Source organism: Pseudorca crassidens, chromosome 1, assembly GCF_039906515.1.
Source record: "Pseudorca crassidens isolate mPseCra1 chromosome 1, mPseCra1.hap1, whole genome shotgun sequence".
NCBI classification, from domain to species: domain Eukaryota; kingdom Metazoa; phylum Chordata; class Mammalia; order Artiodactyla; family Delphinidae; genus Pseudorca; species Pseudorca crassidens.
In genome coordinates this window covers 23783002-23804731 of record NC_090296.1, presented here as the reverse complement: position 1 = coordinate 23804731, position 21730 = coordinate 23783002, and the positions used below count along the sequence as shown (strand labels likewise).

The following is a 21730-nucleotide window of genomic DNA, read 5'->3' as shown; positions in this document are numbered from 1 at the left end:
TCAAGGAAACAAGATACCCTCATCTGCAAGGAGAATTTGTGTTGAGCCAAAACAAAACCAAAGATGAAACTGATATGGTAAGAACAAAATGATTTGTCTAAGTTTTCATGATACTGCTCCAGCCCTGGATTTGCTTAGTGGCTTCGCCTATCTGTTCCTTAAAAAAAGAGAGAGTAGGGATGACCTGTCACTATCAAAAAATTCTACCTGGTGTCCAAGATAATAAGGATTTTCCTAGTGAGTTGTTTACAGGAGGACTAGTATATTTTGTACTGAATAACTAAATAATATGTAATAAAAAATGTAACAGTTTTCAAGTAAGAGAGACCCCAAAAGCCTAGCCCTAGGTTACATGATTTTGAAGAGATAATACTTAGCACTTTATGAATTTTAAGTTTCAGCTTTCAGTAGTATCCATCCATTTGAAAAAACAAATATGACCTTTTGGCTAATAGCATTGGGGGAAACATTACTGTAGATTAGTACTATGAAACAGAAATAATGAGCAAATATTCTAATGGAGTCACTGCATGTGAGCACATTAAACTTCGCATAAAGATAGAGATGGTAAGTGGGTTTCTGGGTTTCACCATTCTGACGTTCTTAATTAAACACGGCACCATTGCTAAAGATAAAACCTTTAATGTTTCTCAGATCTTTTCTTTTTTAATAGATACCTCATATGGTCATCATATGTAGTGTGAAAACTTAAAGATCAAGTAACATATTCACCTGAAACAACATAGGGAATATATCAGGATCTGTTTATTATCACCGTGGAGAAATAATGTTGGAGACCACGCTGAAAAAAGATGATGTGGTCTGGCCAAGGAGATATTAAAAGTGACCAGATGACTGTTGGCACTTCTGTTTTCAAAGCTGGCTCTAACTCTTCCTCTCTTTGTGACCCTAATCTGAAGCCAGGCTAGTGTCTTGTCCTCATCCTAACACCATGTCACTCTAGCAGGTACGGTAGACTCCATGGTTCTGAAAGGACACAGTTGGAAGCTAATTCTTGAGTCTTCTGTCCGACCTGAGACTGAGAGTAGCATCTGTGCCTGTTTGATGAGTACAGAGAAAGCCATTTTTCTTAACACTTTAGAATAATTAGTGGAGCCTACCAGTTTGGGGTTACAATGCAGAATAAAAATAATAGGGTATGAAAAAAGGACAATGTGATGAGATTCTCCAACTGTTGGTTTATAGCGCTTTTAAAAAATTTTTGCATGGAGTCAATGATGGATTAGGGTATAGTATGAAAGGAAACAGTATGGGACAGAGATATTCAGAGAGCATTTGTAATTTGATAACTCAGGAAAATAGCAAAGGAATCAAATCATTTAGACTATTTTGATAGGTACTTCATAGATAACTGAAGCATCCACCACCTTACATTTAGACTAGGTGGAATATCCAAAAACATTTATTGTGTGGTCCTAAAATTAATGTATTAGTAATTATTAAGTAGCTTTCAATGTGCCAGTAAGAGAATTATTATTCTTATAACATTTCTGAAAGTATGTATATGTGTGTGTATGTATATATGTGCATTTTATAAAGTGCTGATATAGCTAGCATCTCCTTCTATTAATTCAACATCCAGCGAAGTTTATCTCCATCTTACTAACAAGAGAAGTTATGGCTTAATTCAAGGTCATAGAGAGTGGATCACAGCCTGGATTTAGTCCAGGTCTTTTGATTATGAGCTCAACGTGATTTTGGAGAACTTAACAAAAAGCAAATATTCAGACACTGCCTGTCATCCCATCCCCACTAACCCCAGCAGAGACTGATTTAGTAGGTCTGGCTTAAATGACCTGAGATTGTACCAAAAAAACCCTCAGAGCCTCTGAATATCTCATTGTGCAATAATGATTTCAAGGGCATAAGAGTTTGAAATAAATCTGTGGAGATCCTGGGATCTCCTGTGGAAATTGTTGTTGTGCCTAAAGATTAGCTTGTTTATAATTTCCCATACTCACTGAGAACTGAATATTTTAAAACATCCTGGTTTGCAGTGGCATTGTGGTTTAATGTAAAATATATAGGATTGAGTTTAGTCATGGCTATTCAACTTCCTAGATGTATACTTTGAGCAAATTAACTTCTTTCAGCCCAAGTTTGCTGATAATGTAAGATGTAATTGAAATGATTAAGTGAAATTAAATATTTAAGGTGCTTAATACAACATCTGGCAGAGAATAGTTTCTCAGTAACTCTTAAGAACATGTCCCTCTAGAAGTAGGCTTATGGTTAATTTAGTGTTTTAACTATAAAATTATAATTTATATTTTCTTTCTCTTTTCTCATATTTGGGGGGATCACTGCGTCAACCATTTGATCATATGCATTTGTCTCTAAGCATGTATCTTTACTAATCTAGAGGCTCACGTGCATTGAGTTTTTGGAATGACTAGGGAATTTATCATAGCTTCTCTCTAATCTACAGTAGTTCCACTTACAAAAATTAAAAATAAATCTCATGATATGTGTCTTGCACATGCAGGCATCTCTGTAGTGTTCTTCTCGCTGGTAAACCAGCTGCTTGAGGCTCAGGTCAGACACAGTCAAAGCCATGCAATCATGGTACATCATCTTGATGTCAAATGCATGAGTCTTGAGCAAGCTTTTCATATTGTTCGCATAGTACTAATTTCCACTGAGTATAAAAATGCCTTGGTGTTACTGATTTATGAACACTGTACATTCCTTACAGTGAAGATGGATCTTAGGGGAAAAGAGGGTGTTTTCAAGATATGGTGAATTTTATTGTAACATGTCGTCAAGTTCAGCTATTTCTCGTGGACAGCGTAGAGAACTTAAGGGCCCTGCAGAGAGGAGGCAACAGGTAGAATGCCCAGCTGCTACCACCAAAATAACACCAGCACAAATAAAATGATCAGAATTCTGGTCATAATGACAGATGAGCTTTTGTGGAAAACAGAAGCAAAATAAACCTTCTTGAATAATTTATTACTCTAAAAATACATTCATAACATGTCATGGTATGAATTCAGGAAAAAGATCCCACTACTGCTGGGTTCTGCTGTCAGTGGCTGTAGGGCCACAACAGGCAAACATAACGAAGTACATTTTCACTACCCTGATCACCAGTCCTCCCACTGATAATTTGTTTGGTCCATTCCTTCCTATTGCCTGAAGACATGCATCAAAGTCTGGCAGCTGTAGGCCTGACTCTTCTGTTTATTTTATCTTTAGCTTTCACAACTGCAAAGGAAAGCCTGAGTTTTTAATAAACATCCCAGCACCAGTTTATGAGAGGGAGAATGAGTTAGATAGTGATGTGTTTTTTTCGGAAGGCTTTTTAAGCCAGCTGTGGGTGAGAAGGTCCAATTTGCATTGGAACTGCTAGCTAGAATTCAGGGAAATCCCATCTGGTTTAGAGAAGAGTAAAAGAAAGTAAAACAGAATAGAGGATGCAATGCTTCAACAGTTAGTTTACAAGCCATTTACTCAACACCTCACGTGGGAATAGCACCGTGCTTGGAGCTACGGAGGTCTGCAAGAGAGAAAAGTAGACTGGCCTCCCTTTGCGAGGTGTTTTCAGGCTATTAGAGGCATTGTTCCTTCACTAAACAGTGACTTCCTGAGCTCTTACCAAGTGTCCAGCACTGCTTCAAGTACAGTGGAGAATGAGACAAAGTCTCTGCTCTCATGGAGCTTATATTCCATAAATAAATGGGCATGAAACAGCTAGTAAATACTACACAGAGAATCATGAGGGGACGATCGGTTAGCGAGCAGGTTGTGTACTATGGAAGTCACGGAGGACCTCTCTGAGGAGTAAAATTGGAGGAGAGACCTGAACCGTCAGAAGGAACAAGCCAGGCAAAGAATAAGAAAAGGAGTGTTCTTGGAAGGGAAGCTAGAGAATATGGCCAAAGTCTGAGACATCGTGGGTCAGGGGCAGCTGTAGGAGATGAGATGGGAGTGGTAGGCAGCTAGCAGATCACAGGGGACTTTCACAGTGGGTCACAGTACAGAATTTGGGTTTGGAGAATTCTACCTTTGAGGATCTGAAGCAAGACAGTGACTTGATCTGTTTTATATAGTGTACTTTTTAAAGATCACTTTGACTTCATTATGGAGAATGGATTTTAGGGAGCCAGAAGTGGAGGTGGGGAGATCAATTGGGAGGCTATTGCAGAGTCCAGGCAAGGAATCATGGTGGCTTACTTTAGGACTTGGGTGATGGCAGTGGGAGAAAGTCAACGTGAGGAATTTGTTTCCAAAGTAGAGTACACAGAACTTCCTGGTACACTGGATATGTGGAGTTGAGTTGGGGCAGGGGCTCAAATATCATGACTAATTAGGGGCTTGTACACCTGGGTCAGACCCAAAAGATGGGAAACCTAGGAGAGGTACAAGTTTAGGAGGAGAGCAAAGTCCAAAGTTCTCTTTTAGCCATTTTGAATTTAAGGTGCCCCTTAGATACTGAAGTAGAAATGTTGAGTAGACAGTTGGATATGGGAAATTGGAATCTGAGAGGAGATTTGAACTGCAAATCATAGTCATATAGATGGCAGGTCTTTACAGCCAAGGGGCAGGATAGGATCACCCAGCCTAGGGCCATACCTGGGACCAGCCATGAAATGGAGAGATAAAGGGTCAGAACAGGAAGAGGAAAGTTGGAAAAATCTTGGGCTATTCAAGCTAAAGGAAGAAAGTATTTCAGACAGAGCTTTCATTTCTGACTGGCACACAGGTCATATTTATATGGATAAAATAAATCTTTTATATTACCTACTGTCTTGGACTTTAATAGAATTATAAGGACCTAATAGTTTGCAAATAATGAGCCATATGCATATATTGGTCCTAAAAATCCACAGAGAAGCAAGGTTAAGAAAAGGAGAGCAGTTCCTAAGTTCATGGCTTTAAGCTCTATTTACACTGCTCTTTCTCTTTGTTTTACTTCATGAAGATATTCGATGAAGATAACTCTTGATTAAATAAATTAGTGCCAACAAGGATAACTTTTTTGAATCCCACCCACTTCACAAAGCAGAGATCCAAGTGCTGGAAGCTGCTCTATTTTTGTAGTTCAATTCAACAAATATGTACTGAAGACCTGTGGTGTCCCTGCTCTGTGTTAGATGGATTAAAAAACACAAGATAATTATAAAGATTCAGTTTGTGCATCAAGGAGTTTATAATATCCTGAGTGAAGAAAGACTTACTTATACTACTACCTGATTACCATTAAAACAAATAAAAATAAGAATATTAATTCCTGGAAATTTTTTAATGGAATTTTCCCTTTTGTGCATCTTAACCAGTATTAACTCTTTTGGCAGAAAAGAGCTAAAATACTACCTCGACCCTCCATTCCCTCATATCCTCATCTTACCCCACAGTTCTCATGCCTGTTGGGATATGTTTTCCAAGGGAATTTGATGAGAGTTCCACCCTTGTCACCATCCTCTTTGGTCTCTTCAGTAGCACCAAGTAATGCTGAACTCATAGAATATAGCGAATAACATCTTCTTGTATTTGAATTGGATATTTCATAGTTTCCAAAGTAATTTGACTTAAATTTACATACATATGTGTGCTGGAAGGATGAGTCGTCCTGATTTTGTAAATGAGCAAACTGAGACTCCAGGGGTTGGGGTGAGGAGTGAGTGACTTGTCTCAAGTCATGTGGTTTGAGAGGATGGGCTCCTATGAAAACATATCTCAATATGACCTCTTCAGAGCTTAACTCTAACCCACAGAAGAGTGAAACAAAGTAACTGTAAAATTACATACATATATAACAAAAATTCACCACAAAAAGATGAACTACTCAAGCTTTAAGAACTTAGCACTATTGGAGGGGTAGGAACAGGGGTTAAAGAGAGGTAGTAATAGTGGCTACTCGGGTTAGGGTTTTTGACTGAGGTTATTATTTGTTTGGTGCTGAAGCAGGTGCTCCAAGCATCCCACTCAGTAGCACTGACCTCAATTGTCTGAGAGTCAGCCTTCTCTGAATATGAAACCCTCATAGCTGATGCTGTGGTCAGCTTTGAAGAAAATAGTAACAAACATGTGAAGAGCTCTTTATAATTTATAAACACTTTCAGATTCAAAATCTCAGTTGTATAAACTTACCCTTTGAGGTAGGTTAATTGACCAGCCATTATAATCGCCATATTACACATGAAAAGACAAGCTCAGGGAGATGAACTGACTTTTTCAATGTCCTAACAAGCTAGCATAGTAGGTGGTACAACCAAGACTGGAACTTAGGTCTCCAGACTCTGAAGTTTCTATCCCATGTACTAGATTTCAGGTACAAGGTGAGCCACTTTGGTGATGTAAGATTTTAATGCTTTTATGGAAGCTCTAAGCTAGTGTGGGGTTTAAAAAAAAGCAATTAATGATATTAATTAATTTATTCATTCATTAGTTCATTCAATAAATGTTTGAGTGATTATTAGTATTCTGGTTGGTAGGAAAAATAAAGATAAAAAGACGCTATTCTTTCCTAAAGTTCTGAGTGTAGCTGAAACTGAGAAGAAAACAAATTAAGTGCAGTGAAGTGTTGGAGCCAGTAATAATCTGTACAGGACGCAGTAGGTTCACAAAAAGGAATGGAGATTTGGGGACAGAATTACAGATACAAGTTAAGGGTTTCGTAAATACATAGGGAAAGAAGTCATTAATGTAAGGTCCTTCCATGTGTAAACATTCTATTCTACCAGGTTTGAAAATGCAATACTACCTTTTGTAATGTTTTATCCATTCTTATGAATCTTCTTAAGTATGAAAAGTTCCTCTCAATTGGGCAAGCAGATCACTGATACAGAAATACAGTTCTAAGTATTGGGCTTGATGGTGTTCTGTACTCTTTTCCATCTTGGAGGTTTAGTTTTTCTCTTTCTCCCTATTTACTGTAATTACGTTTGTAAAATGTTTGGGAACAGATAGTACAAGAACTTACTTGGGACATTTTTGTTCAGCATTAAAAAGGAAATGTTAAATTTTTTATTTAGAGACAAATACCATGTTTGAAGCAGTCTTCACTCTTTCTCTGAGCATCACCCATATCTGAGGAAGAGGTTGTGAGAAGTCAGGGTAAACTCAGGGCTCATTTTGTAACACAAGTGACAGCCATCCTCACATTACTAGGATTTGACATCCAGGCATAGTGTCTCTGGTTTCTTTCTAAGCCAAACCATGATTCAGAACTGAGCCATTGATTCTCTCAGAAGAATCCCTCCCTTCATCCCACAGACGCATAACATATCAATCAATGGAAAGGATTTTGTGTATTTCATAGGAGGGACAGATGATGAAGAGATTAATGTCATATACCTGATGCAAAAATCGTGAAAATTCTCATTAAGTATTTGTTCTCCAGACTCCTTTTTAGCCTTCCCTGATTACAATTTTTTAAGTCTTTCCCTGGTGTTGTACTCTGATTCCCAAGAAGGTTGCCTCTTCCTTCCTCTTTCCAGTACTTTCAATGACAAATTTAAAATATTTAATGTTATGCAAAATAATTCATTTGGACCTTCCTCTTGAACCTCACCTGTGCACACTGAAGACAATGTCCTTATCAAGCCGGGCTCACTCTCCCAGAGAGGTGGGTTTGCACCTTGAGTTCCTTGAGTATTCTTCCAGCTTCTCAGGCACAACCCCAAGCAGTTTAGAAACATATTTCTTTGAAACGAGTGCACTTTCCAAGATGCATTCTGAGTAATTCCATCTTATTGCATTTGATGTTCTTAATAGTCTGATTTTGCATTTAGACAGGGTTATTTGGACATGGTGGGATAAAAATGGTCCCATCAAAATATGCTGTTTCAAGTCAAATTATTGTATTATTTGTTCTCAATGGCAAATACAACCCCAAAGCATTCTTAACACTCAGTAGAGGCATAGATACAGAACCGTGCAGTTATTGGTAATAAAAACCTAGTGTAGATATGTAATGAAAGATGAAAATGAAGTTGTGACCTGATTATGAGCTACTGGCAATATTATTTTCTATCTTATATTACAAATCAAATGAGCTTTGTGTATATTAACTGATGGTCGACTTATAAAAATGTGTAGGCACTGATATAATGTTGTGTTCGCTTCATTTGAAACTGTGGCTTCCATGGATTTAAAAAATACATATTTTATTTGCAAAGTGACAACCATAAATTTTGGTATGTTCAGTTGTTTAGCCAGTGATTTCCAGAAAGTAAGTGGTGTCCTACTTGTATGAGTTTTAAAACAGGCAATTTTGATATAGGTAAATTACTCAGCAGAAACCTTAGGAGACTCAAATTGCTGATGTATCTTCCTCAAAACACCTCTTATTTTCCAGGAGTTATGTAGACACGAGACATATCTTATTCTTTATAAGTGTCACACTTAGACCACTTATGGTTCCTACTTTAAAAAAATGCCTATGAAACAAAAAATAGCCCATGTGAATGTTATTAAAACTCACTGTGTCCTACAGAAGTAATTTGATGCCCTTGTGAGGCAATCTGTACATTGATAGGGTCTTCTCATACAATAAAATTCAATGGTAAAAGTATAATTATTCAAAAAAATTAACTAAATGGCAACAAGGGTTTTTCTTTTCCTGTATTGTTGGGATTTTTTCCCTCCTCCTAAAACCTCCCAGCTGCCCTTTGTGAAGTTCCTAGAATAATGATTAACATTATAAAACCAGAGACTAAAAATCTTGGTACGGACTGACCCATGGGGACACATTACTATAATTATTTTAAAACAAAATAATAAAAGGGGCATCCCATAAGGGACAAAAGTCTGACTCATCCTCACAATTTATTCTGTTTGTCAAAGTCAGCTCCAAAGTTTCTTAGAAGTGGTTGGAATTGGCTCAGAACCAGGGGCTCTCAAGTGTCTTACCTTTGTGGTTCGCCTACCTGGGTTTCCCAGTCCTTGGTTGAACATTAATGTTCTCACGGGGATAAAATATTTCGTGTGCTTCTTGTGATCTCTTCCAGTAGAGGCTGAGGACACTTCTAAAGCCTCCTTCCCCATGTCCCTTCCACAGTATCTTCACACACACAAACACAGTTTGTCTCTTTTTTCCTTTTCTCAAGGTTTAATCGAGCATTTTGTTTCCCAAATGGTCTCTAAAAGACTGGCCGTTTCCCCCAATGTCCTTCAAATAAGCCGCACTCATTTCCTGACTATCCTGTAGTTAGTTTACTGATGCTATGCCACTATGCTCTTGAGAGTGGAGGAGTGGAGGGGGTTTTGCCTCTATTACCTAAAAAAAGCCGTCCATTTATCAGGTACATTTAATTACCACAGTTGTCACCCATGTACCCTGTCAATTTGGCCAAGCCCAAGAACATGTATATGGAGCAGTATTAATTATAACCCCTCTATGTCTTACAAAATTTACCTTCTGAGGCTATGAATGAATATGGGCTAAGTTTCCTAGAGCAGAACCCATGAACTCATGTGTATTTTTACCTCAATTCCTGCCACTACAGGCTCTACTTCAAGCCCCAACACACGTACACATATACATGCACATGCTTATGAGAATGTAATTCGCAAAAGGCCTTGGGATGACCTTTGCCCCTACTGGAAAGGCATGAAACTAAATCCAGTACCATTCTCCTACTCTCAAATTGGTTTTGTCTTGCTGACCTCTTCCCAACCCTAACTTGCTGGTCTGTTTTCCTATTTTCCCTAAATGCAACTTACTTTAAGCATGTATTAACTTGGTTAACATTCCTGCAGTTAAAGGATAATAGACAATTACCCATTTGTCAGTCTGAGCCTCTTTCTTCTCTCTCAAATGTCTACTTATGACGTACATCCAGACTGCACGCCCTTTTTATTTGTTTTTGAGAAGCAAAACCAAAAAAAAAAAACATTTTTAAAGAAAATGCAAAATTTCTTTTTAAAGAAAATGCAAAATTTGTTTTTAATGTTGGCTGCCAGCAAAAGGGGAATCAATAAGTCAGAAAATACAAAACAACAAAAAAAGTGTCCCCTGACTGCTCTGTCTGTGCCTCCTCAGCGTGTGCATCTGGTTGTTCATCTCTGAAAGTGTATGAAATACTCTTTTCTTTAAATTATTTTTCGTTCTTTGCTCCCTTCTTGTTTGGGAATTAAGTGCTTTTTGTATTATATATATCTATCTGTATATATATCAGTGTGTTTCTTTTTAATTGCTAGATCTTTATCTTTAGATTTGGTTTTATCCAAAACTATGACAAAAAAAGTTATGAATTGTTTTCTGCAACTTTTCCCCACTCCCTCTTTAAATGTGGAACAACTTCAGCTGCAGAATCCCCACATCCACATCTTTCTAATAAACCCAGTCTCACTAGAATCACTTGCACCATGGGTGGCATGGGGAAGACAGGTGATGTCATTCAGAAAGTACCCTTTCTATATAAGGAAGTCATGAATGAGCCAGCCAGTGGGCTCCCTATACAGCTTTGTCTTTCGATTTGAAGATCTCCACCCCCTCCCCTAACTCTAGATGGGGCTGTGTGCCTGCCGATGAAGTTGTTCAACTTGAATGCATAAATCTAGTCTCCTTGTTTTTGCTTTTAACCTTTTGATCATTATTATAAGTATTACTATTATTATTTTATGTATTTTGGCTACTTTTAGTAGGGACAAAAGTTTAACTGTTTTTATTATTTAAAAATCTTTAATGAAACTGTAATGATTTTTGGAGTAATTGCATGTTGAAGTAGTTGCAGCTTAGGGCGTGTGAGATTGTCAGTGTTAGAGTTCTGTTCTTTATTTCTGTAGATGGGCATGTGTAGGCTCATTTGTTTTTGTATATTGCCCATCCCTTCCTTACAGCCAGAAGCTCTAATGCAGCTAGATCACTCCGTGCCGCCCTTACATGGACATGGCGACTCACTTACACATTTACTCCCATCATCTTCATCTCTTGTGTAGTACACTCATAGATATGACCCTACCCTTTCTGCATCTTTCCTTCCCATACCCCTCCTTTCTTCAGCATTGTTCAAACTTATGTGCTGTCATCCATCCCCTTCAATTAAAGAAAGTCTAAAACTTGTCAAAAAGACAAAAAAAAATAAAATTAAATATATATCTGAGAACCTATAATAATGCAGAAATTCATTCAAAACGCTCGAGATTTTTTTAAAGGCAAATTATAAAATTAAACAGGTTTTTAAAATTTTTTTTTTAAATCATTGCAATCAGAATAATTTCAGATTCAAAACTGATGCCCTCCCAAGCCCCTCAAAGTAAGAAATTTGTTAAAGTGCAGATTTTTTTTTCTTTTCATGTTATGTGGTGTGGATGTATGTGTTGTTGCCTCCCTGTATCATCCTCTGTTGTAAATTATTATATTTGAAAAATTAGACATTTTGCTCAAAAGTTTTTAAAGAAATGACAACAAAAAAGCAAGTTACAAGAATGTGGCAATTCTATTTGTCCAAGAGCATTCTTACACAACTTTCTTTTGTAAATTTTTCTTTCATGCCAAAAAACATGCGGGCAATTTGTTGATGTAAGTTGACTATAAATTAATACAATATGCTTTTTTTAAGTTAAATTATTTTGTCTATATGGAAATGATTTCTTTATTTTTCCTAAAACAGCCTCTATTTTTTATTTGCTTTTACTTTTCTTTTCTGTCCTTATGTTGTGAATGCCTTGTTGATGTTATTTGCTCTCTTTCCCTCTAGTTTACTTTGAACCTGAAGTTGATTTTTTTTTCTACTATGTGATTTTGAAGACAACATTAAACATTTTATTTCATTTGTGTCTATTTGCTTAATTTTCACTGTTATATTTTGTGCTGAATTGCTTCTAATGATCAATGTGAATTCTACTCTTGGTAGAAGGGTGTGGGTAAATTGTTCTTACCATCCAAAGGAAGCCGGCCTCTTTGCCTGAACCAACTTTTAAAGCCTTGAAAGCAATGGTAGGCTCTACAGTGGGATATGAAATTGGCTACAACCTACAGGAGGCCTGTACTCCAGAAGAAAGTTAGTTGAGTTAACTGCAAATGTTATCAGTGGTAATACATCCTAATTTAACTCCTTAGAAAGCATTTGGGGAAATCAGTCCTTTATTTTATTTTCCTTCACCAAAGGGGAAATAAGGTACTCTCAAGTGACTATGGTAGAGTTTGGTTATCCAGGATTAAACTATCACCATCACTACTACAAAATCACTTCTACTGAGAATAGAGAAAGCACCCCAGAGTTTAGAGTATTGTCCTATGATAATGATGCCTTCCAAAGTATAAAACTAACTACTGGTGAAAGCACACCCGCACACAGTAGGCACCCAAATCTCTCTCTCTCTTTCTCTTTTTCCTCTTCCATTTCTATTAATATTTGCCATTTCTCTCAAGGATTTAAACTGGTAAGCTTTAAAAGGATCCTAAGATTCTACCCACAAGAAACATGATGATTTTCACATCTAAAGTTTTATTTAGGAAACATCTCAGGTAGGTATTGCCATTTTGTATGACTCTACGGTGAGAACACTCCTTGACCTTAAAGGTATTTGGTCAGTGTTGCCTTATCACTTCAGGAAACAAAAGATCAGCAAGAAGTGCTGTATAATTTTTAAATAAAGAGATTACTTGCTTCACTTTAGTTTTAGGTATTAGTATTACTGTTAAAGAAATGTCAAACTGAAGAGTGGATAAGGGATATGTTTCCAGCCCAGCAGCTGCAATGAATGCACTTTATCTGCCTCAGTTTATATGATTTTGTATTGTTTGACATGTTGGATGATATTTTAGGTTTAAAACTAAGAATCTCCTAAATGGACTATTTTAGCTAATTGAATTGAAAGCTTTTATTTGTGTTGAGGATGCTACCCGTAAGTCCATTTGATATAAGGCTTATCATTTATTTTAAATGCAAGCTCTTGGGCTTATTATAAATCATTCTTCAAACTCTGCATTTAAAATAGCCTTAACAATCTAGATCCTATATTATTATACCTCAGCATACGACTACTACATAAAAAAAGGTCAGAAAAAAGTCATCAATGATTTCAGTGTTTATAGGCCCAAAATATTAGTAGAAATGATACTAGAAACTAGAATTTTGGAGTAGCAGTTTCTGTGCTAAATACTTAACATGCATTATAATTAACATTAACATGCATTATTATTATTCACATTGGTGGCTTGAGATAGGCTGTGTTATTATTCCCATTGTACAGAGATTTTAATAAACTTGACCAACTCATGGCTAGTAAGCCACAGAACTGTGATGCTAACCTGCCTCTGAGTGACTTCAGAGGCAAAGCTTTTAACCAATAGGCAGATGAAAAACTCCACTAGACATTCTTTCTTTTACAATGTATAATGACATCAAGGGACTATAGCTCATCTTACCTGGGTGTATATTGAAAAAATAGAATCTGTAGCCTTTCAGACTCAAACCCATTTCAGATAAACTAGGGGAAAATGTCCTACCTGGAGATTTTCATCTCATTAAAATGCTCTTAAAAAGTTAAGCCCCTTTGAGATACTTGAGTTTTTCTGCTGTCTTCTCCCCAGGGACTGGCCGTGCCTGTCTGTGACTATTTTTTCTGAGGCTGGATGCAGAACAATTTCATGGTTCCAAGCTTCCAGATATTGATGTGTTGCAAGTACACACTTCCGTGGCACCAAATAACTAAACGAATATCATTCAATAGCCAATTTTGTGGGGAAAAAGATGGTTTCTCCCCATTGTATGTTAGTTTCCCAGCAGAGAATGAGAAAAATGCAAATAAGAGATGAGGTAAAGAACCTAAATATAGATAAAAGAAATTCAAGGAATCGGAGCACGGTGTCCTCTCCCAGAGTCTCACTCTTCAGTGTCATTGTTTTTTGTATTTTTGTGACTTCCTCCACTCAGATATCTCCAGAGAGGCAAAGGTTGGAGCCATATTGAAACTTTATGCTGCTTTTCTTGCTTTTTCATATGACCCACTATACCACCATCACCTACAGCATTCTCACAGTTCAGAAGAGTTCTATTAAATTTTTAATATACTGTCTTTTTTGATGGCAGAGAGCCCCTTTTGCTGAATATCAGCCCTAGACACATGAATTATATATCTATAAATACACTCATAAAACAAAAAAGCAGGGCAGCCTTCAGGGCTAAAATAGACCTTTTATATCCCTAGTGATCTCTCTGGTTTAAAGAAAAGCACAACCCTGTCAAAAAAGGGTATATATTCCTGATTTAAAATGCTAACTTTAAGGAATATGGATAGTTCTTATTCCAAACCAAAGAAGAATTCTGGGGATGGAATAGGAAATTAGAGTTGTGATGGATTACAGGTTTTGTATTACTCTGCCTGCAACCCCTTATGACTTTAAGCTTGTTGCTTCTATGAATACTTTCATAAGCATAGACATCTGGTAGATCACTGATTTCACGGTCTTCGGGCAGTGAAAAAAAAATTATCAGCTGCTCCAACATTTCTGAGGAAACTCACTTTAGATTAATACAAATAAACATGAAATCTTAAATAGCCTTCTGCAATCTAAGTCATTTCTAGTAAGGATCTAATGGTGGGAGAAACACATCCTTCACCTCCTTATCTCAAATGATGTGTGCCCTTGGACCTCCTAGGACACTAGAATCATCTTAAATCTTAACTATGGAATTTGATATTAAAATGGACTATACACCCCAACTCACATACTTGTCCCAGGCATCTTCCACATTTATAGTTACCCAAAAATTTCCCCCTACTTTCATTTTAATTCCCCTTTGTAATACCAACTCCTACATCCCAGTGGACTCCCTGTTAAATTAAAGACATTTTTCCAATTCCTTGAGATGCCAGGAGAGGGGAGCTATGAAAGTTCCTATGATTTCATTGATTAAATACTACCAGGATTTGGGCTCAAATGTCCCTGACAGGGGCATCATTTATCATTTTTATCACTGCTACTAGGATTAATAACAAAATGACAAAGAAATTGAAGATTAGCAGTTTTAACAGATTCTGTTATTTAAACTCTGCAACAGCATACCCATCATTTTAGTTTGGAAATAAGCTCTTACCATTTCACTTAAAGGCTCACCAACCTTTTAGAAGCTCTTTGTAAATTAGTGAGCTTCAAGACCCTCTTTTCATTCCCTTGTCAAAAGGATGATTTTCACTTTTTTTTTTTTTTTTTTCCTGCTCCAAGAGAGATACTCACATTAGGGTGTTGAATGAGAAGCGAATAGCAAAGGAAAGTGGAAGTGATTCAACTGCAGAATGAGCAGTTTGTAGATTTTGTAGAGTTTTAACAACAAAGACACAGTGGAAGCTTTAGCTGGGATTAAAAAGACAAGGGGGTAAAAAAAAAATGGCAAATGTAAGACTCCAGTTGGGTGTCATAGATGGTAGACTAAAATTGCAAATGAATGCCACTCTGTAATCATGAAGACAGTGATATTAATCTCACTTAAAGGGACACTAGCATCCTACTTAACCATTTGCCTTTATATTTAATTATTTGTTTCAGGACTTTGCCTCCCAACAAATCCGTCATTCCTTGTCCTTTATCCCACTTTACTCTCCACTTAATAAACAATGGGTTGATTTTTATCCTTGCCCTAAAAAGCAAATGACTCTCGGTATTTGTTCCAGAAAAGAACACCCATTCTAGGTGAGATGGGTACAAAAACCCTGTCTTGTTCTCTAAAGGGAAGTAAAATCATCCCTGAGCGATCCCTAGGGAACCTTTAACAGACTGCATGAGGCTTCACTCCTCTCTCCTCACTGCTCTTTTCTTACTCAGACACTGCCTTCATCCACATATCATCTTAAATATAACACTCAGGGCCTCCCTACCAGAAGAATAAGAAGAAAAGGTAACTCAGGGTTAGTTTTAGGACTGGCTTACCTTTAGGGACCTGTGTTCCAAATCCCATTTATAAAAATTAGCAAAAGTATGTAAATTATGCATTAACTAAGTTGCAAGATATATGAATTACATATCTTCACAATGTAAAAAAAATAGGCATCCTTGTCCAGGAAAGCAAGTCTGAAGCTTTGTCAAATCTGCAAAAACCGGTTTGCTCAATAGTTTCAAACTCTGAGCACTAGAAGAGACGCTTGGGGCTTAAAGCACAGACTAAAATATCATCTTGAGAGTCTCAGAAAGATTCTTGTTTTATTTCCCCACATGTGCTAACATCATCAGGTAGGCCGGGGATGACTGTACTGTGCTCTCCTGTCCCTTCCCCTTCCTTAAGATACACATTACGTACATCGTTGCCACGCTCCCCAACTCAGTTTCTCTCTGCAGAGAATAAAAGCTTCCGATGTGGTGCAAGCAGTTCTTCTCTGGTGCTCTGAAGGTGTGCAGTAGCTTTCTTTTCAGGAGGCTTTTTCTTAGCACACCTGAAACCTGGACAGTTTAGATGCAGCAGGTCAGAAAGAAGACTTCAACCCTAATATCATATTATCATCTCAACTGTCTGACTAACTGGGTCAGGGACATATCATGCCATCCCTGCTAGAGGATTTTTAAAAACAATAGTTGGAATAATTTTTAAAATAAATTTAATGAAGAGACATGAACTGTGACTTCTTGATTCTTTCTCTGTTTGAAAATAACACTGTAAAGAAACACAGGAGAGACTGAAGACTGATTATCTTGCTTACATACATGAATAATAAGCTTGGCCCTGCAATTAGGTGAGTAACACCCACCACAGAATATTTGTGGTGACCATAATTTGCAGGGCACTATGATTTAGTGAACTATTCTGAACTTCCTTTCCTGACCTAGTCCTCATATGTTTATAAGTGCAATAACTAGGGTCTGTGGGTAAACCGAGAAATATCTGCCATTCTAAGAAATAAAAGGAATCCAAATTGGAAAAAGGAATCACTGATTTTAAAAACTACTTTGCTATCTGTACATTTCTGAATCTAAAAGTAAATTTCCAGTAAGTCATGGATATGTAGGCTGGGTATTCTTAAAATCTAGTGTCTGCTCAGTATATATTACATATAGCATAAAAGCAATATATAAATATAATACTAGACCAATGCAAAACAAGTTGTTGTTTTATAGTCAGGGGAATTTCTGGAAAAGCATAATCAAGATGGGCTTGTTAGATGAACATTTTCAACCTACTGTAAGTTTCCCTTACTTAGCGTATAGTAAATGAAGACTGCACGTGATAAATGTGAAATAAAAAGTAGTAACTTAAAATACTAAAGATGAGCTCTTTTATATTCCTTAATCTTGATCTCAGTGACATGGAAAATATGTCATTCTCATCCTAATGGGAGCAAATAAGTAGAAACCCAAGAAAAAAATAAGGAAATGCTATGGCTCACAGATTAATCACATGCATATGTGCATGTACGTACACACACACACACACACACACACACACACACACACACACACAAACACATAATTTTCATGGTCAGTATTTGCAACAGTATAGGTGAAGGTCATTATCCCGTAAGCAGATCCTGGAAAAAGCCTATTTGAATTCTATCTAAATAATTACTTGAGAGTATCTTTAAAAATCTAAGCCCCCCGGAGCAGCTGGGCCCGTGAGCCATGACCGCTGAGCCTGCGCGTCCGGAGCCTGTGCTCCGCAACGGGAGAGGCCACAACAGTGAGAGGCCCGCGTACCTCAAAAAAAAAAAATCTAAGCCCCCAATCTAAGGATTTCAGGTTTTGATGGCAAGAGGCATATAATGGGCTAGAAGTATAGCCCAATAATCAGCCTAGAAGTAGAGAGGATCCGTATGTGGATCCAAGTCATTTTATTATAATTTCTGAGGTGTAACCTATGAACTATACATGCATTCATTGAGTGTGGCTGTGAATTGTTTTTCTACAAATATACTAATTCTGTTTTTCTTTTTCTTTTCAATCCCAGGAGGTGAATTAGTTATCCCTCTTCTTGTAGAGGACCCTTTAGCTACCCCTCCTATTGCTACTCGTGCACCTTCCATTACACTCCCCCCTACCTTTCGCCCCCTCCTCACCATTATTGAGACCACCAAAGATTCCCTGTCCATGACCTCTGAGGCGGGGTTACCTTGCTTGTCGGACCAAGGCAGCGATGGTTGTGATGATGATGGCTTGGTGATATCTGGGTATGGCTCAGGGGAAACCTTTGACTCTAACCTGCCCCCTACTGATGATGAAGATTTTTACACCACCTTCTCCTTGGTAACAGATAAGAGTCTTTCCACTTCAATCTTCGAAGGTGGCTACAAAGCACATGCGCCCAAGTGGGAATCCAAGGACTTTAGACCTAACAAAGTCTCCGAAACTAGTAGGACTACTACCACATCTTTGTCCCCTGAGCTGATCCGCTTCACAGCTTCCTCCTCGTCTGGGATGGTGCCCAAATTGCCAGCTGGCAAAATGAATAACCGTGATCTCAAACCCCAGCCTGATATAGTCTTGCTTCCGTTGCCCACTGCCTATGAGCTAGACAGCACCAAACTGAAGAGCCCACTAATTACTTCCCCCATGTTCCGTAATGTGCCCACAGCAAACCCCACGGAGCCGGGAGTCAGACGGGTTCCGGGGGCCTCAGAGGTGATCCGGGAGTCGAGCAGTACAACAGGGATGGTCGTCGGCATTGTGGCTGCTGCCGCCCTCTGCATCTTGATCCTCCTGTACGCCATGTACAAGTACAGGAACAGGGACGAGGGGTCCTATCAAGTGGACGAGACGCGGAACTACATCAGCAACTCGGCGCAGAGCAATGGCACGCTCCTCAAGGAGAAGCAGCAGAGCTCGAAGAGCGGCCACAAGAAACAGAAAAACAAGGACAAAGAGTATTATGTGTAAACACGACACCGCTAACGCTACGCGAATTTAAAACACAGGATTATTTCTATATAAATACTTGGAAAATGAGATTTCGCAGATGTCAGAACTGTTCTAACTATGAGATGGGGTATACCATGACTATGGTGGGGAAAATCATTTTTAAAAGAACACACACAAAGATGTACCTACCTATAAGATTCAGCCATGGCTGCTTTGATTCAGTCACTGCTCGGAGACAGTTCTTTCTGCCCTGCTGTGTCGTAAAGCACACACTCTGCCCTTTGGAGCGAGCAGATGGCTCCCCCCCACTTTCGTGGACTTGGAAGCTTCCTTCTCTTTAGGACCTTTCATCCAAGGTAGAAGACTTCATGGCTTACTTGTTCCATAACTCCAAGTGAGTCTGTAATAATGTTTGTGAAGCTTGACTGTAATAATGTTTTTTTTTTTTTTGGTTTAATTATGTAAAAAACGAAAACAAAAAAAAAAAAGAAAAGAAAAAGTTAAAAACAAAAACAGAAACAAAAAAAACCCCACCCTTATCTGGGTCTGGCCAGTGTGTGCGTAACTTTTCAAGATCTGAGGGGAAAAAATGGCTTTTGGGTATTTGTTTAATTTTTGAGACTAACTGGACATAAGTTAAGAAGAAGAAAAAAAAAATCTCAGAAAACAGAAGAGAGACTATTGCCATATGAACTCAAAAGCTACCATGGTGTCCACTCTACATATCAGGTTGTGGCGTTTCTAGAATCTGTTGTCTATTTCCTATGCGATGCTTTGCTGAACACATAGCAAAATCATGGGATGGATGATAATATTGATTTGAAAAGCTGGTTCCTCAGGATCGAATTCCAGAATTTGCCACCCAAACCCTGAACAGATGGGGTTAGGGCTGGTTTTATCAGAGCTATTGGCTTTACTTAACAATATTGTTCCTGTCCATGAGCCCAGCCAAATTGTGGTAAAGGAGAAAGCCCCTTTCTCCTCTAAAACAGAGCCTTTCCTAGGGAAGGGGAACGGGGGTGGGCTGGATCTGTGACTGATCGAAATGCATGCAAATATAAAAGAAAAGACAATACAAGAAGGCTGTTAAAGAATCAAAACAGCCAATAGGTGAGTTCAACTTGTGATGGAACCACAAAAGGTCACACAAGCCAAACATGGCATGACGGAGTGCAGAATTCATAGTTCTTTCCCCGCCCCCAACATGATAATGTTTTTCCTAGTGATTTAATTTTGCAGCCTGACATTTATGGATAACTCTATCCTTCCATTTGCTCACGTCTCCCTTCACCCATCTTTTCTAAAAATAATAAATGAATAAAGCTGCTGTGACACACAAAAAATGGAATTTAATAGTATAATATATATAAATAAATATATATACAGATATATTTATCATGGTATGTTTGATGGGATGACTGAAACAGGAAAACTGTTAAAATCTTGAAGTGGAATGAGAATGTTGTTTTAAAAGAAAATAACAAAACGACAAAAAAGTAAACCTTAAAATGTGAAGTGTGAGTTTAATTTTGTCACAGTTAACTGTGTCAAAGAGAATAAAAAATCTTCTCAGATTTTGTTTACATATTTTATTACATTTTTGCTGGTATAATTCCTTAGCCACCTGTGTACATACTGCTTTAAGAACTGTTCTTTCCTTTCTATTTGTTTATTTCAGTTTGTTTGGTTTATGTTCCAGTTGTCTTTCTTTATGAAAAGAGGAAATGATGTACAGAAAAACAATAAACTTGTTGTGTGGCCATACCTATCCCAAAAGCAAGAGACAAAGCAAGACAAATATTCACACAAAAATGAAATGTGTTCTCTGGAGGGTCAGATACATACAGTTTCTTTTGTACAGATGAAAATCAATCAGCTGTTTAGATTTAGAAATCTACTCTTGCTGGTTTTTGTAAGTTGCATGAATATTTGACTTTGAAAAAGTATCTTAAAGACGTGGGGCAAACGCAATCTAAACAATGGTAGCCTTTACTAATATGTATGGAAAGAGGTGTTCTTCATTACCTGGTATTTCAATGTGTTAAGAGTTTTGGATTATTTTGTTGTCATTGAAAAAGACAGGATTATAAAGAGATATCAAAGCACGATTTAGATAACCTAAATGGCCCAACCTATATGAAGTTGATTATATCTCGATGTCTGTAAAAGATTGCTGTTCTTGGAGTCTTGAGGTCTTGTGAACTGATTTCCTGCTTTCTTTCTTTACATTTTTTATTTGAGTAAAAATACATTTATTATATTCCTTTTAGTGTAAGTTTCTATTTGGACAATTTTATGGGAACATGTGCATTCTGTACGTGAGCTTCTATCATATTGCTGTTGTTTTATGAACAGACTCTTAAGGAATTTATTTTATGATGTTGTGAAGTTACTGCTTTTTCTTTTTCCTTTTCTCTTTTATTTCACATTTGCATTTTAGTTCAAGGATATGCTTAGCAATAAAATGTTCTTCCCAAAAGCTTGTATGATGATGTATTTTTATTTTCCAAACATTTGGTAAAAGACCTTGTACTGGGGCTAAATATGTCATGTCGAATTAAAAGCCAAGTAATCTAGGACCATGTTCATGTGAAATAAAATATTATAACCAGTGACTGATACTTATATAAGCTTATCAAAAGTGACATATTTGGGGGCTAAACAATTATTGTCTGTCAACTGAGGCATTATTATTTAGACTGCTATGATAAAGTAACCGGGAGAAAACACTTTTCTGAACAGGTAAGATGACAGAAGCATTGTATTCTGGAAAAAATATTGTTAGATACTATTTTTTTTAAATGTTTGGCAACGTTTAAGTATTTGCTGTAAGTTAACAACCTTACAGAACCCTGTTCATGTTTGAAACACTGCAAAGCTTTAAAGGCATTCCTTCCAAGCCTCCCGCCATATTGAAATTTGTTAGAAAAGTACTAAATCCAAAGTCAAAATTTAAATGAGTGCTCAAATTTT

The 21730-nt window shown here is 37.4% G+C and overlaps 1 protein-coding gene across 19 annotated transcripts in view; it reads left to right on the top strand.

Annotated features, from left to right (window-relative positions):
- Positions 1 to 21236, top strand: part of NRXN3 (neurexin 3) — a 1691100-nt gene extending 1669864 nt beyond the window's left edge. For 8 of the 19 annotated variants that reach the window (XM_067729075.1, XM_067729015.1, XM_067729008.1 and 5 more), the window contains one exon: positions 18474 to 21236. In XM_067729075.1, coding sequence (XP_067585176.1) covers positions 18474 to 18775 — 302 coding nt within the window. In that variant the 3' untranslated portion in view covers positions 18776 to 21236. Of the gene's footprint in view, positions 1 to 10809; positions 11169 to 17849 lie in introns of those variants that run through there. The other 11 variants (XM_067728964.1, XM_067728949.1, XM_067728956.1 and 8 more) reach the window with 3 other exon arrangements.
- Positions 21237 to 21730: the final 494 nt, after the last annotated feature.